General features: G+C 44.8%; 1 protein-coding gene across 1 annotated transcript; it reads right to left on the bottom strand.

Moving 5' to 3' along the window:
• Positions 1-2,539: 2,539 nt before the first annotated feature.
• REELD1 (reeler domain containing 1) lies at positions 2,540-16,372 on the bottom strand (the record flags this gene model as incomplete). Its single annotated transcript, XM_082653212.1, is given in 10 exon segments — positions 2,540-3,145; positions 4,302-4,365; positions 5,798-6,131; positions 9,240-9,395; positions 11,197-11,200; positions 11,204-11,268; positions 11,271-11,426; positions 14,156-14,225; positions 14,227-14,375; positions 16,309-16,372. Coding segments are annotated over 9 exon segments (1,593 nt in total). The 5' UTR covers positions 14,365-14,375; positions 16,309-16,372.
• Between the last annotated feature and the right edge of the window lie 1,000 nt (positions 16,373-17,372).

Here is a 17,372-nt window from a genome sequence, read left to right as displayed (position 1 = left end):
GAAGCTGAGGCTCATAAGTCTGGCTGACTCTTCTGCACCCTGTCACTATCGTGCCTGACCTGGAGTTCCCAGCTGGAGAGGAGGAGGTGCCTAAACCCTAAAGCCTGGGCAATTCCCTGGCCATCCAGTGGGCATGGGTTCGATCCCTGGTTGGGGGAACTAAGATCCCGCAAGCCTCGTGGTGTGGCCAAAACACAAACAAGAAAACAAACAAAAAAAACCCCCTAAGGCCTGGAGAATTCCCTCGGCCCCTCTGATGCTTTGCAGGGAGGGTGACCCATGGCATCTCCTGAAGCTGAGCAGCCTGTCTCTTCTCACACAAGCCCCGTGGCAGGTCAGCAGTCTAACCAGCGATGCAGTGAATTAAGCATAACTTCAACTCCTTGGCCACCTCTTCCTTTGAAAACTGAAATCTGTTGCCCTTCCCTTGGAAGAATGAGGGCTGTGACATGCTGTGACCACCAGAACGTGGTGGGAGTAAAACCATGTTACTTCCCAGGCTAAGCCTTCCAAGATGCCCAGCTTCTGCTTTTGTCTGCCTGGGACACTCCTTCTGGGAACCCAGCCACTATGCAGTAAGAAGCCACAAAGAGGAGAAGCAAATTGTTTCTCACACTCATCCACGGCCCCAGTGAGTACCCAGCCGGCGGCCAGCAGGAACTGCCAGCCCCGTGAGTGAGTCATCTGGGATGTCCCAGCCCATTTGACAACAGGCAGAGCAGAAGAGCTGCCCAGCTGAGCCCAGGCAACCCCAGCGTCCCGTGAGACCATCAGTGGTAGGCGTTGTTTTAAAGCACTGGGTTAAGGTGTAGTTTGTTTCACAGCAATAGAGAATCAAAACAGTGTGTTTACACAGGATAATATCCTCTTGGACGGGAAAGATTTGGAAGGTAGTGTATATGTGGTGCACCCAGCTCTGATGTGACCTGGCCAGATGGGAGCTCTCCACTAGTGAGATGGCTTGTCTTCTGCATCTTGGCGGGGGGCATCCCTTGGGAGGGTGGGGTATGTAGGAGGGATATCTGTGGCCCCACCTGGAGTACAGTACATGTGTCTCTTTCCACAGCATTCCTAGAACACCTTCATTTGTGAACATACAATTACCTAGGTCTCCACGTGCCCAATGAGGTGCTTGCCTGAAGTCAGGGGACAGATCTGTCAACCCCAGAATCCAGGAGGAGAGAGTGTTGGAACTGATGCCTAGTGAGCTAACAGGGGCTGGAAAAACAGAAGCAGCTCTTTCCCACACACCCAATTTTTTAAAAATGTTTTTGTTGAATTGAGATGTCACGAATGCCTCCTTCCCTTTAAGCGATTTACTGAACTTATTCCTCATGAAGTTATTGTGAGAATTGAATGTGAAAATATATGTACAGTTCTTAGCACAGTACCTGCACGATTTAGGTGCTCAATCAGGAAATATCCTTTTCAAATCTATAGTGGTTTTCCTTTCCACATTTAAACGGATCATGACTCTGTCATAGGTTTACCTTTGAAAACACAGCTAATTCCATTGTGTTATATTAGGTGAGCATATTCGAGAGTTCTATTCAAACACGTTGTTTTGACCGCATGTAGTATCTATGGGACTCTTGCTAAATCAAAGTGACCTTCATAAAGTCATGAGGTGGGTAGACAGTCTTCGTCCTTCTTGCTTTCTTAGACGGGTAAAGACTCTTCTTAAAACTGTGCTGGTATCATCATTTTTTTCAGCATGACCTTTCGCAAAAGGCAAGATGTCTGCTAGTCTCTGGGATACGTAAGTCTCTCATCAAGTGTAAATGGATGGGTGATCTCAGATCCATTTACCCCTGATGAAGAGGTTTGCTTACCCCTCTCTGGTGTTTATGGCCTCCCGCTGCATGTATGTTTTCCCACAGATGTGGGTAATCCAACTCTCTAAACTCTTCCTTGCTTTGGATCAATTTCCATGGCAGATTTGCTGGGCTTCTGAGTGTCCAAGAAGGCTGAACACCCTTGCACTCACCCAGACAATGACATCAGAGCCACCTTTGAACTCCAGTTTGGAAAACAGGACTTCTTTGGGGGTGGTTTGAAGAGGCAAAGGGAGGGCTGCAGTCCTTTTTCTTGCAAGAGACTCAACCTCAACGTTACTTTTTTTTCAAAGAGAGTCGATGAGGCTGACACACTGAGGAGGGACAGAAGTTCTATTTCTGCGGGTTCCTTAAGGCAACGGAGGAAGCTCAGTGGCCACAGGAGTCTAGTTAATGAGCAGATTATACAATATTCATTGTGTTGAGTTTAACTCTTCAAACAGAACGTCTAATTGCAAAAAGAAAAAAAAGCTGCTAAAAAAAAATAAGAAAGGAAAAAAAAAAACTGCTAAATTACAGATGTTAAGACAACAAAGCCAGAAAGTAATTCCCTCTGTTGATAAAACTGTCCTTTTGCTGCTCCCTCCATTCACTGTTCCCTGATGGGAGGCACAGTGAAACCCTGTCCTCATTAGCTAGTCTCAGTAGCTCTGTTCTGGCTGAGACACTCTGCAGGGTCTAAGGGGGGGCACTGAGAAGCCTTCTCAGAGGACTGTTTTCTTGCTACCCACAGAGGGAGTGATCCAGTTGTATCCTGCTTCAACCAAAACAAAACTGTTCTCCCCAATCCTCCTGACATGCACGATCTCGCCTCCGTCACTCCTGGCAGGTGCGTGCCCAGCAGGCTCACTAAAGAATACTTCTGTCCGCTTGTGGCAAGACTGGGTATGCAGGCAGCGAAGGCCAGCAGCCACGGCCATGCCCAAAGCAGCTGAGAGGCAAAGCAGGATTCCCAGCTGCAGAGTTCTGAGCTGGATCCCCAAAGGGGCCCTGGCTTCGTCTTGCCCAAGCTCAGGCCTTGGGTTGGTCTTCCTGGGGTGTCCCACGCCACTCTCTCCATTGCCCTCCCTCACTTTGGGCTCCTTGTGCTTTGACTGAGGCAGGAAGCTGGCAGAGGGTCTTGATGACTCTGACTGACCACTGGCAGTGGGTGGCCTGGAGGTGGCAGAGGTGTGGAGGACAGGGGTTGGATTGGCCGCCCTGGCCCCATGTCCAGTGAGTGCCCCAGAGGACCAAAGGCGAGTATAGGAAAGACGGACAGTGTACAGAGGAGGCCTCATCACCGTCCTATTTGAGGCCTTCATCTTGTCCTAGAAAAGCAAAGGAAAACAGAGAGACCAAAGGGGCTGGTCTCCCCGCCAAGCAGCCACTGAACTTGGCAACTAACCTGAGTTCCTTAGAGAATCCCAGATCGCAGATGAAAACCCAGCCTCATGCCTGCTCTTAAAAGAGCTCAGAGGGGACTTCCCTGGTGGCGCAGTGGTTAAGAATCCGACTGCCAACGCAGGGGACACGGGTTCGAGCCCTGGTCCGGGAAGATACCACATGCTGCAGAGCAGCTTACCCCGTGCACCACAACTACTGAGCCTGCGCTCTAGAGCCCGTGAGCCACAACTACTGAAGCCCGTGTGCCTAGAGCCCGTGCTCCGCAACAAGAGAAGCCACCGCAATGAGAAGCCCGTTCACTGCAAGGAAGGGTAGCCCCTGCTCACCGCGACTAGAGAAAGCCCGCGTGCAGCACCGAAGACCCAACACAGCCAAAACTAAATAAATAAATTTAAATAAATAAATTTTTAAAAAAGAGAGCTCAGAGGAAAACGTCCATGCAGATAAACATGCACTTGTTATTGATGGTGATGGGGAAGCTAATGGAAACTCCACTGAGAGATCATTCTTGTAAGTCAAGAATAAACTTAGGGTCGTTTAAGAGGCTTCTAGACCAATGTGGGTGACAGTCATCTCCAATGGCTGAAAGCTTTGAGTGTGTCTTTTTATGCAAGAGGGACCATTGAATCTTGCTGTAGGTTCCAATCAATTTGAGTAAGGATAGTATACCATGTTTTATTTTGTGTTCCTTTTAAGAGTTCAAAGGAATAGTATTCATTGGGCATGTATATTTTATATTGTCCATTGATCTCACCTCTGGGACCATACATGGTATTTTGAGGCCAATGTTATGAAGGACAGGGTGGGGGGAGGAGGAGAGAGGGCTTATTAACCGAAGCTAAGTGGGAAAACAACTCACTAAAACCATCAATTTCTACAATTGCCGATAACTTCAGAGATGCTGTGTATAATGAAAAGGCTGATATTGATCGGAAAAAGATGCTGTGTATATATCATACCCTTGCCTCCTTCTCTCTGATTTTGGCTACTAGTCTAATAGCTCTGATTTCCCAGCCTGGAACTTCCCACTCTGGCGTCAAAAATACCAAACTCACTGCCCATGCGCAACTTGGCTGTTACCTGTTCATCCCTATCCGAGGGTAGGCAAGTTTCCAATGAATCAAAGCTTGGATCATTCTGAGTCCTAAAGGGAAGGGAAAAAAGGCTTAGAAGGAGTCCCTAAGTATCGGGGGGTTTTTCTTACCTTTCATTATAAAAATTTTCAAAGTAAACAAGTAGAATAATATAATGAACCCCCAAATATTTACCACCCAGCTTCAAAAATTATTAATTCATGACCAATTTTATTTTATCTTTATTCCTACCTACCTACTTTGCTGCCAGGTTTTTTTGTTTGTTTGTTTGATTTTTCCTTCAGAAATTAATTTATTTAATTTATTTTTATTTTATTTCGGAGTAGAGTTGATTAACAATGCTGTGTTAATTCCAGGTGTACAGCAGTGATTCAGTTTACATATACATGTATCTATTCTTTTTCAAATTCTTTTCCCATTTAGGTTATTACAGAGTACTGAGCAGAGTTCCCTGCGCTAAAACCTTTCTGGCTATCTATTTTAAATAGAGCAGCGTGTACATGTCAATCCCAAATTCTCAATCTGCCCTTCCCCGCTGGTGACCATAAGTTCGTTCTCTAAGTCTGTGAGATTGTTGCTGTTTTGTAAATAAGTTCATTTGCATTATTTTCTTTAGATTCCACATATAAGTGATATCATATGGTATTTGTCTTTCTCTGACTTTATTTCACTTAGTATGATAATCAAAAAGCAACGTTTCCTGGGGCTTCCCTGGTGGTGCAGTGGTTAAGGATCCGCCTGCCAATGCAGGGAACATGGGTTCGATCCCTGGTTTGAGAAGATCCCACATGCCGCGGAGCAACTAAGCCCGTGCGTCACAACTACTGAGCCTGCGCTCTAGAGCCCCCGAGCCACAACTACTGAAGCTCGCGTGCCTATAGAGCCCATGCTCCACAACAAGAGAAGCCACTGCAATGAGAAGCCTGTGCACCGTAACAAAGAGCCCCACTCACCACAACTGGAGAAAGCCTGCACGTAGCAACGAAGACCCAACGCAGCAAAAAAAAAAATAATAATAAATAAATAAAAGCAACATTTCCTGTCACTGCTGTGTATACTGATAAAATTACATTTGTTGGAAACACTGGAGTTTGGAGTTGGAGAGGGCATGGGGGCGGGTGATATGTGAAGATGGCAGCAAAGACTCAGTGAATGCTTGAATTGATTTATATAATTTATATTTATATATATTTACATATTATAAATGTATGTATCTAAAACCTATATTTATATTTTATTTTATTTATAGCAGCATCTCAGAGACCTCACCCTGTCCAAGACAGTACAGTTTCCCCAGGTAATTTATATATCCAGCTCTTCTGACCAGTGGCTTTTCTGCTATCAGTGTTTCTCACGTACTTAAGAATAAATATGGTTGAGATCTTTTTCTGTCTGACTCCAAGAAGGTTGCATTTCCTTAGCACCCTTGTGTTTGGCCTCATCCCACCACCTGTCCCGAATGGCCCACCCCTGGCCCATTACCTGTGGTGGGTGCTAGGGCTGGAAGCAAAGCTCTCTGAGGAGAATCCCCTGATGGCCATGAACCTCTCCAGCCCACGAACGTCTGGGGATGCTTCCAGGGTTTGGTTGCTGTCCCCACTGGGCTGGTGGCCATCGCTGACTACGGCAGCTATGTGTGAAGATGCTGGGAACGGAGTCTCTGCAGCCCCAGGAAATTCTGTCACCCGAACATTGGCAGGAACAGGATCTAAGCTGTCCTCTCCTGCAGCTCCAAGGACGGCCACAGCAGAGATATCCGTGCGCTGCTGAGGAAGAATGACGGGGACCCTGGGGGCCAAGCGGAGGCCCAGAGACACTACAGGGAGAGAAGGAGAAATCGTTCCTTTTATCGATTAGCACACACAGCCAGGACAATGGGCTGAATGCCAGAGACTTTAACGTGCCTGAGGACAGACTATTAAGTGTGAACCACTCAAAAGCATCACCATAAAGATGATTTGCTCAGTAATAGAAACTCCTGACCAAGCAGCAAAGCACCTGAATTCTCATGTCTTTTTAAAGTGTAAGCTCCTAGGCTTCTGGGCTTGTGCCTTCTTAACAGACACCAATCAGAGAATATAGAAACCGCTGTGACCACTCTGTGTTTTCTCACTTCTGCCAAAGCCTGCTTCTAGCTAGAAAATAAAATGGAATCCCACAAATCACAGATTTTTTAAAGCCCTAGATCATTCTTGCCATAGTATATGAATGCAAAATGTTTCCCCAGGGATGGTAAGGGCTCGAGCCTCTGCTATGGGCAGAGGTGGGATCACTGCCCTCCACTGTCTCCTTTCCCATCTGTGATGAGCTGACATGATGGCCCAGAGCATTAGAAATAGCTTCACAGAGGGCAGCAAACACACAAGCACAGGTTTTGGAATCTTCACTCTGCTAATTCCTGATTTGGGGTAAGTCCTCCAGAAGGTCAGTTTCTTCTTTTGCAAAATGAGACCAGTAACGGTACCTACAGCCTAGGACTGTAGCAGGGGTAAAGTGAAATCATTGATGTAAACGCATGCAGCACAGTGCCTGGTACAGATGCGACGAGCGCTACGTGTTTACCACGATGATGAGTAGGGCGACCACGATGTTGTTCACAAAAAGGTGCTGACAGAAGTTTCTCTGGCCAGGGCTGCAACTGGGTTGGATTGAATTCTTTCTCTCTCTCTCTCTCTTTTTTTTTTTTTTGTGACACTTTGTTCTAATGTCTTCATTACTCAAAAATACCAAGATTGACGTGAAAAATAAAGAAGGCTTACACAGACATGCAGAATTTAGCAAAACTTCTGACAGTTTTAACTCCTGCCTGAACTCTAAATGCTTCAGACACTTTCTGCAGACCCACTGCGTGCTGGGCATCATTCCAGGTGCTGGGGATGTAGAAGTGATGCCGATTGCTAACTGTTGTTTCTGAATTCAAAGTCTAGGAGACAGACTCCTAGATGCCTAACCTTATAAATCGCAGTGTGAGGAGAGCTTCAATACCAGAGCTGAAGAAAGCAATTACAGGGCTTCCCTGGTGGCGCAGTGGTTGAGAGTCCGCCTGCCGATGCAGGGGACACGGGTTCGTGCCCCGGTCTGGGAAGATCCCGCATGCCGCGGAGCGGCTGGGCCCGTGAGCCATGGCCGCTGAGCCTGCGCGTCCGGAGCCTGTGCTCCGCAACGGGAGAGGCCACAGCAATGAGAGGTCTGCGTACCGCAAAAAAAAAAAAAAAAGAAAAAAAAAAAGAAAGCAATTACATTTGCCTACCAAGAAGTAAGGGGAAAAGGCTCACAAAGGAGATATTTGAATCGCTCCTGGAAAGGTAAATAGTTCATCATGAGGAACAGTTCCATTTAAGGAAATGTCAGAAGGCAAAACATGGAGATATAAAAGTAGGTCATGCCTAGTGCAGTTGGGTAGGACCCCAAAGTGTTCCAAGGCTCTGCTGGAAAATAAGTTTGAGAGTTACAATATACTATCCTCCCAATGGGACAATTTGTCACTCACATTTGCCAACTGAAGTCTTCTTACACTTAAAAAATCAATTTAACTTTGTTAGATGACACCTCCCCCAATGTGTGCGCGTGTACACACACACACACACACACACACATTCGTTTTACCCTTGGGAAGCACTGGGGTTTGTGTAGAGGAATGGGTAAGAAAAGAGGCAGGGGCCAAGGGGAGGAATGTGAGTAGCATGATGAGGGGTCCACCCTGTAGCTGCTCGGATTGGAGTCCGCCACCCCCCAGGGGACAAGGTGCCAGCAGGGTCAACCATCTGAGAGACTTTACAGTATCAACGGGACCCATCTTCCTGAAGCCTCACTAATATTCATATTCATCTTAAAACAAACATGCCTGGGATCCGAATGCAACATTCACATGATTTATAACATGAAACAGGAGACTTCAAACCCATGTTGGATTTGCAGGGTCTTCTTAAGGCCACCCTCTCAGACCCTGAGACCTTTTCTCTGCTTTTAGGAGTATCTTGGTGAAATGGTTGGAGGAGCAGTGCTGGGCAATGTGGAGAAAACAAAGGTTTTGGTCACAGGCAGGGATGGAGGGTGGCCCAGGGTTGGCTCTGAGCCTGGGTCTGCTAGACTAGCAAAGTCAGGGATTCATATCGGATCCCAGCCTCACCATGTTAGCCCGGAAAGGAAAGTGGAATTGAATGGACCAAAGGTTGGATATTCTGTGCAGGTGATTGGATGCCTTTACGAAGGCATCTGTTCAGAGCACTTAACTAGATATAAATAACGAAAATGAGTTCCATTTCACCAGGAATTTTCAAGTGGATCAGACATTCTCTAGCTGGTTAGGGTTTTTTTCATTATCTGTTTTTGTTTGTTTGTTTTCTCAGAAGTTCATGGACCAATGGAATCTAAAGCCACTTGGTGAGCCAGGGAAAACACCCATTGCCATCAAAACAGCCTCTCGTTCCTCATTCTGTTCTACAACCCAGGCTGCAAAGAGCCATCTACCTACCTCGGAAAGTAACAATCAAAACTGGATGAACTTACACAAAAAAAGAAAAAAGGGTTATTTCTTTCTGGTGCTGCCTGTGCAGCCTCAGGGGTCTGGGGAAAACAGCTGAAATATCGTGGTGATTTGTTAAGTGTGGGAGTGGGGGAAGGTGGTTGGCTAATTTTTTGGTTTTGCAGCTCAGTTCCAATGCTTCGTGGCCCAACTTCACCTGTGAGGTTGAGCCGGACAGAGTGTGTTTGCTGCAGCGAACCCTGAACTTGCAAGAGTCTCCCCGACCCACACCCATGGCTGTGGGATCCCATCCCCAGGAACTGTTGACACTCCCATGGCAGGTGTCTATTGGTTGGGTCCCAGGAACAGGAAACTGGCTAGAGTCATTCTTAAGTGAAAATTAGTAACTGTGAAAATAATGCTGCCAACCAGCCTGGTGAATGCAGCGGCAAGCTACACCTGGGGCGGTTCCTTCCATGCCCTCCGGCCTCTGCCCAGGGGCTGGCATAGGTGAGCCAGGCTCCACGTGGCTGTCGGAACTAGCTCTACTGTGTGTCTGTTGAGACACGACAGATGATTCAATCCTCCTCCAGTAAACGAAATATGACTGGACCACTGATAAACGGTGGAGAAAGAGAGCAGAGAGATTCGAGGATTTAGTTTCCCTTAAATCGTACCTCGGGCCGTCCTGATAGAAAGGAGAGAACAAACAAAAAGATAAAGAAGAGCCCAAGTCTACATGGATAGAACTTAGAGAGAGATGATTGTGTTACTCCCTCGGGTGACTATAGGAGACAATAGGTACAAATCAATTACCCTCCCGAATAAATGCAATCATTAAGAATCTCCTTTTGACTAAGAGGTGTCTTCTAGAACCGTGGACTCAAAAGGTTTCATCTTCAACTGTGATCGTTCGCCAGTACTGGTACGTCATGAATTGAATTACACCCTTCATTGAAAATTTTATAAATCTGTCGTAAAATCGTATAATCCTATTGGAATTGTAAATGCTATTGAAAATGAGAGGTAAATCATTCATAGTCTAAATAATATTTTGAATACATAATGCCTTTCTTCAGTAAAAATCATTTGCACTGACATGATCTCATTCATCCTCCCCCAAATTTCACCGAAGTAGGGATTATTGGCAAGTACCATTGTTCTCACTGTAAGTATTCAGAAGGCAGTTATAAAAATGTGATGAATTTAGCTGAGATCACCCAGAGAGTTAAGGGGCAAGTAAAAGTCATGGTTTGTTGTCATGTCAAGGTTATGGTGGGAAAGGATCCTGGGAGGTGAGAGAATGTAGGAGGACTTGAGAGATGCTTCTGACCAGTGACTCAGCTCCTTTTTCTGCCAAAAGGAGATAACAGTTTCTGAACTACTTCTTCTGTAGCACAGAGCAGCTATGACAGTACATCTAAAAATACAAACGGAGGGGCTTTGAGAAATAAAAGTAACTGTACAGATTGAAGGCCTTCAGGCACCACACACCCCTTGCATTGGAACCAACGTCCTGGCAGGAGCCAGTTACACCAACAGTCGAGTGGGTCCTGGCCTTTCCAGATGGGCAAAGTTGTCAGGGCACAGTGTTGTCCTCCTTGTTTGTCCTTCCTGCTGTTTTAGGCCACCAGGAATGGATGGAAGGAAAGAGGACCTTGAGGGACAGGGGATGTACACCTCATCTCTCATGTTCCCCAGTGCAGAGGGGACAACCATGGGGTCTGGATATCTCCACACTTGGGCACAACCTCCCTCTTCTGTATATGAGGGTGTAGGGGAAAGAAACAGAGGAATACATACCCTTTCCTAAAAACCAAAAAAAAAAAAAAAAAATAGAAGTTCGCTTTCTTGGTACATGTGAGTGAAAAGAAGGACAAAGCCACGGTCTCCTTTTGAGGAACGATGATGCTTGTATGATGCTTACAGTTGCCGGGAACTGGTCCACGCAGTTGGCTCCTTCGTCCTTATGCAACACTACGAGGTGGGTGCTGTCATGATCACACCCATCTGGGGGACAGTAAGCTGAAGCACAGAGCCCTCAGTGGCTCTGCCCAGGCCCAGGAAGTGTCCACTGTCTGTCTGCTTCTGTCTCTCTCTTTCTGGGCTCTCTCCCGACTCTCCCACCAGCAGCTCTTTTGTCCCCTAGTGAGAATTTCCTGGAGAGATTGGCCAAGGTTCATCTGTGCGTGGGCAGGAGGGACATCACATATTCCTGGACCATGGATAACAGCACAGAGGGGAGTTGGGACAATTTTTTTTTAGTCCCCCCCGTAGAGACACTCTAGTTGGGGCAGCCCCAGTGACCCTGTCCTTGTTATAAGGTGGAGGGTGGGAGGTAGGAAACGAGAAGAAAGGGAGGAGAAGCTCCCTGTCTTCAAAGTGGAAGCTCAGTTACCAAGAACCAGAACTTGACTCTCTTATAGGAACCTGACGTCCCTTACGGGGTGGGCGGGGGCCCGCCACTCAAACGACAGATTTCTCTTCCAGACTTGTCCACGTGGGTGACTGTGTCAGCCTCTTCAAAACAAGCCATCGGTTTGGAATGAGGAGGAATGAAAACCAAAGTGCCAGCTATCTGATGATCAGACTCCCTTTGGGCCTGAAGTAGAAAGCCCATGAAATCACGACTGCCCCTCACAGCCACTTCCACAGAAAACATCCACTCAAGGTCAACACACTTGAAGGAGTTCCACTTGGTGACTTTACATGCGTATTTTCAAAATGAAAAGCTTAGGACCAGCCCAGTCCCCCAAAAGTACGCAATTCATTAGGGAAAAAAAAAAGGTTGAAGTGCTATTTCACACCCAAAATAAATTCCATTTGTAAAGATGGAATATAAAAGATATGTAAAAATGAAATACAAAAGAAGTAGAAACAATAGTTTGGCTTTTTTTTTCATTGTTTTTGTTTTGGGTTTTTTTTGCTTTTGTTTTTGTTTTAATATTGGAGTTAGGAATGCCTCTCCAAGCAAATTCAGTAGCCATAAAGGAAAAGATGATTTCTTAAAATTCTCAATATAGAAGAAATAACAAACGATAAAATGAGAAAGGTATTTGTAAGATACAACAGACAAATATACAAAGAGTTATGGTGAATTAACAAAAAGATAGCCAAACTGAAAATTATCAATAGACACAAACAGAAAATAAACAAGCTCAATCATAATTTTTAAAACAATTATAAATAAGACACTATTTTATACCTATCATGTTAACAAATTTCAAAATGTGTAATTATAACCAATATTGATAGGCCAACAGAAAAACTAGGGCACTCATTCAGTAGTACTGGAACTTAAACTATGCAACTCTTTGAGGGGGTAACCCGACAATATTTTCCATTTTTTTTTATTCCTCACACTAATCAGTAGAACAAAATGATTGGATAAAACCATAGACAGAGGGTAAATTTCATTTCCATGTATTGCCTCTAATTCCCATCAAAAGAGTTAGCATACATCAAAAAGGAATGGAGTCAACAGTGTTGATGTGTTTGAGTTCACTGTAGCGATTAAATAGATACCTTCCTGTCTACGCTTAGCTACTATCTTCAACATCAGTAGCTTTCTTTTTTTTTTACCTTTATATTTTATATTGGAGTATAGTTGATTAACAATGTTGTGTTAGTTTCAGGATGGAGGAGGAGTATTTATTGGTTGAGGGTAGCCCCCCCAGGGGTGTATATGTCTATGTATAACTGAATCACCTCAGTAGCTTTCTTTCTTTTTTTTTCTATCTTTTTTCTTATTGGAGTATAATTGCTTTACAATGTTGTGTTAGCTTCTGCTGTACGACAAAGTGAGTCAGCTCTATGTATACATATACCCGCTCCCTCTTGGACCTCCCTCCCACCCCCTGCCATTCCACCCCTCTAGGTCATCGCAGAGCACTGAGCTGCGCTCCCTGCACTATATACCACCGGTTCCCACTAGCTATCTGTTTTACACATGGTGGTGTATATATTTCAATCCCAATCTCCCAATTCATCCCACCCTCTGCTTCCCCCACTGTGTCCACCTGCCCGTTCTCTACGTTCACCTCTCTATTCCTGCCCTGCAAATTGGTTCATCTGCACCATTTTTCTAGATTCCACATATATGCGTTAATATACGATACTTGTTTTTCTCTTTCTGACTTCCTTCACTCTGCATGAGTAGCTGTCTTTCCTGCTTTTTCCAGCTGGCATCTTGGGAGTTTGGTCCAAGGTGGGCAGGTGTGACTCTGAAGTGTGTGTATGCGTGTTGGGAGGTGGGATGGATGGTGGAAACACCCCTGGGGGGCTACCCTCAACCAATAAATACCCCTCCTCCATCCTCCCAAGGGATGATTCACAGGTGTGTTTCCCGTGGTTTCTCAGAGGGTCCCCACTGGAATTGGGCCCCAGTGCGTTGCCCACGGCAGTAACCCACTCTATTTGACACCTCATTAGTGTTTCGTTATTCCCTGTCACCCTTTCCCCTCTCTCTCATCTATGCTTCCTGGATCACTCCCCAAACAAACCACCTGCACTCAAGTTCTCGCTCTGAATTTGTAGGCACCTGAACTAAAATAGCAGGAAATGCTCTTTTCACTCCTCAAATAATTTTAGTTTTAAATAAGGAGGAAAAAAGTCTATTTCTCACACATCCTCGATGTGTGATGTTTGTTCAGGGTAACTATATTTATACCTTATAATAAAGACAAAATAAGTTTTTATTATAAGGCCATTTGTACCCTCTTCTCTTATAAAGATTAATCTCAATATAGAGATAAATTATATGGTTTTCATGATACAAATATTTCATGCTTCGTAGCTGCAACTAGGGATCATCATACTAAGTGAAATAAGTCAGAAAGAGAAAGACAAACACCATATGATATCACTTACATGTAGAATCTAAAATAGGGCACAAATGAACCTATCTACGAAAGAGAAACAGACTCACAGACATAGAGAACAGACTTGTGGTGGCCACGGAGGAGGGGGGTGTGGGGAGGGATGGATTGGGAGTTTGGGGTTAGCAGACGCAAACTATTACATATAGAATGGATAAGCAACAAGGTCCTACTGTAGAGCACAGAGAACTATAGTCAATATCCTATGATAAACCATAGTGGAAAAGAATATAAAAAATAATGTATATATGTGAATAACTGAGGCACTTTACTACACAGCAGATATTAATACAGCATTGTAAATCCACTATGCTTCGATAAAAAAAAATTTTTTTAAACCCACAAATATTTCATGCTTATTTTTGGCTGCATAATTTCTTCTTAGGATTAAGCCCAACTTTAGCCCAGGAAACTCCTACCTGGGACAAACACAACTTGGAATTTGTCACTATGGCCCAGGGGCTCCTGGGGGTCTCTCAAAGCCTCTCCCATACATACCCGAAGCCGTGTCACCCGGTGAGTCAGAAGAGCTGCCAGTGAGAATGGTGATGTGGGGGGGTCCTGGGGTGCTGAGGCTGGGCTGGAATGTGCTTGGGCTGCATGTCCACACAGGCCACCGAGCCGGCCCCATGGGAAAAGGCAGAGGAGCTGGATGCCGGGCAGAGAGCGGCACAAGGCCAGCCTGCGAGGGCAGCGGGGACCCTCATCCTGCCCTCTCCTGTACCCCGAGAAACAGCAGCTTCAATGCAGATGCTATTTAGGAAAACAATACGATGTCCTTCTGAATGTGCCTGACGTGGATCCCACACTGCCTTTAAACCTGAAATACCTTCGGTATCACCTCCCCAGATTGTAAGCACTCAAGGTCAAGATCAAAAAGATGTGCCGCGTTACTATACATAAAACAGATGACCAACAAGGACCCACTGTAATAGCATGGGGAATTGCACTCAACATTTTGTAATAACCTATAAAGGAAATAATCTGAATAAAAATAGATGTATATGTATAACTGAATCACTGTGCTGTACACCTGAAACTAACACAACACTGTAAATCAACTATACTTCTGTTAAAAAAAAGGTATATCTCTTTAAAATGGCATTTAAAAAAAACAAAAAAAAATCAATGTGGAAATGATCAATAAATATAGCTAGAACATCTTTTAACTAAAAGGAATTTCAATTGAATTAAAGTTTAAATGTGAAAAATGAAACCACAAGAAAAAAAAAATGTGCCAGACTGTAGGAAGTATTTCATTTCTAAACCTTTTTTTTTAAACCTCTCTTCTTGTAATTTTTTTGTAAGAATGTTTCTTTTTAAAGAGAGGCTATACTAATTACATCAAAGAAAAAAGACCAGAAAATGTTTGAATCCTAATGTGGACTCCTTACAAACTGCCTGATATCCAAGGACAACGTGAGCTGTAATATATTATTGCTGAAATGAGACACCCAATATTCCAATATGGGCAGGCAGCCTGACATATGGTGACTTGGTTTATCTCTCTAATTGCAGATTACAGAGTTAACTGCTACGTATCTTCTGCCAACTATCAGTTATTTAGAGGAGACTGCTAAATTTGCAATGCTTCCATAGCTCCTGTCCTTTCTCCTGTTGATGATTTTTAATTATTTCACTCCTTTCTCACAGAGAAAGTTATACTCAAGCCCATCCACTCTATACATTGTTAAATATACTGGGGGGGAAAAAAGCCCACAAAAAAACTGGCTCAGAAATAGAATAAAATGTTTGGGCAAAACAACATTTATAGAGTAAATATTTTTGTTTATACCTCCGATGCCCATCCACAGAAAGAATTAAAAGTTGATTGTCAAAGAAGTTCACAGATGGAAGTAAAGTGAGAAGTAGCAAATAAGACAGATGAAAAGCTCTCTGAGTAAAAATTCTGGACTAGTAGGCATTTTTTAAAAATAACTATTTGTTTTTATAGTCCTATGTACATGTATTTTAAAAGTTCTGCTAATATTGTGATCTAAGGAGCAATGCAAAGCAACAACAGCTCTCCTCTCTAATAAGCTGGTTTTAAAAGGTAAAAATTTGGTGAAATTAGCTATAAAAGCAGTAGACTAAGGAGGTAAACCATACAACCAAATCATCGTGTCATCTACTGCCATCCTATCTGCACACACCATCGCCACCTTTACACTGACCAGACACAGGGGACCAGAGTATGATCTGTTGTATAATGGGAATCTCTTGGACTTGTCCTAAGAGTCCTCAGACAATACCTTTCTCTGCTAGGTTTGTTCTCCATAAGGCAGTAAAAGTCAAAACCCCTACACCACAAGGGGCCGTTCCTACCGATTTCCAGACACATTAGAAGATGATGAACAAGGAGCTGTAAAAGCCTATTCTCAGCTGAGGAGACCCAGGGCCCTTCTCGTCTCCTTTCAGAGGGGCCACATAGACAGCCCCGGGGGGCCCTTGTGGATGGCGGAAGCTGGTCTCCTCCCCACAGAGGCAGCTTGAACACAGATGCCTATGGAGGAAGCGGGGTGAGGGCCACATGCCGCAGATCACCACCGAAAGCCATAAATTTCATCCTCCCCCCCCCCTCCTTAGATCTCGAAGTTTCTTACCCACCGGCACTTTGTTGTCTACCTGAACCAGAAAAAACATCCACTTACCGAGGAATACACTTTCCTCCAGGATTGATGCAACAGTTTCCACTCTCAGAGCTGCAGAGACACATCCTTTCAACAAGTCCTTTCTTCCCCCTTCAGTTTCTCCTCCAATGGGCAGGATGACAGCTGTTACCGCTAACCCTCAGCGTCCCCAGGAACTTTTCTTCGGAGTCCAAATCCAGCCTTAATCGCACTGGTTTCTTTCAGAGACACATCCTCATGTACAGTTTCCACATCATCATTGTTCAAGCCTGTGTGAAGAACTAGAAAGGACTGGGACTGGTTTCGCATACGACTTCCTTCGGCATTCTCAGCAGGAGCCGGACGCCTTCATCTTGGTGCCCCGCCACGGGGAGAATGATCGAATCAAACAAATCTCAGAGATCTCTGCTTCTGGGTCAACGTGGGCTGAAGAAGTTGTCCCGGGTGAAGTGGGATTGAGGTCGTGGCCAGGGTGCAATGTTTGGTACAAAAATGTCCCACATAGCACACTCCCTCCCCATCAGTCGCACTTAAGCTGGAATTCACACCTGCGCATGCGTACAAAGATCGTTGGAGACGACCCTAGCGCAGAGCCGTAGATCGGCGGATCTTAAAGTGGGATCCCCAGAGCACAACACTGGCATCACCTGGAAACTTGTTAGAAGTGCGAATTCTTAGACCTCACTGCAGACCCACTGAAAAAGAAACTCTGGAGTGGGACCGTGCAATCTGTGACTCAGGTGATTCTGACATGAGCATAATTTGAGAAGCTCCCCAGGTTTCTTTCCAGACCTGTGAAATCAGACTGTGCAGGAAAGAGTTCTGGAAATCCATATTTTTACTACACACCCAGGAGACAGGAGATTCTTTGACCAGGCAAGTTAGGCAAACACTGAGTTGAAGAATCACCACCAAACCTCTAGAGGCTCCACCCCACCTGGAGGTTTATTAATAGTCAGGCTTCTGAAAAGACACTGGACTCACTACAAGCATCATGCATGCATATGGGTTATCTGAACTCTAACTTGGTGTTAAGCACTTATTTAGTCAAAAATGAAGATGAATCAGACACGAATCCCAATCCA

Source organism: Grampus griseus (genome assembly GCF_964374135.1).
Source record: "Grampus griseus genome assembly, chromosome: 4".
In the NCBI taxonomy this organism is placed as follows: domain Eukaryota; kingdom Metazoa; phylum Chordata; class Mammalia; order Artiodactyla; family Delphinidae; genus Grampus; species Grampus griseus.
Note: the sequence above shows the minus strand (reverse complement) of the source record. Positions and strands in the feature narration are given on the sequence as shown.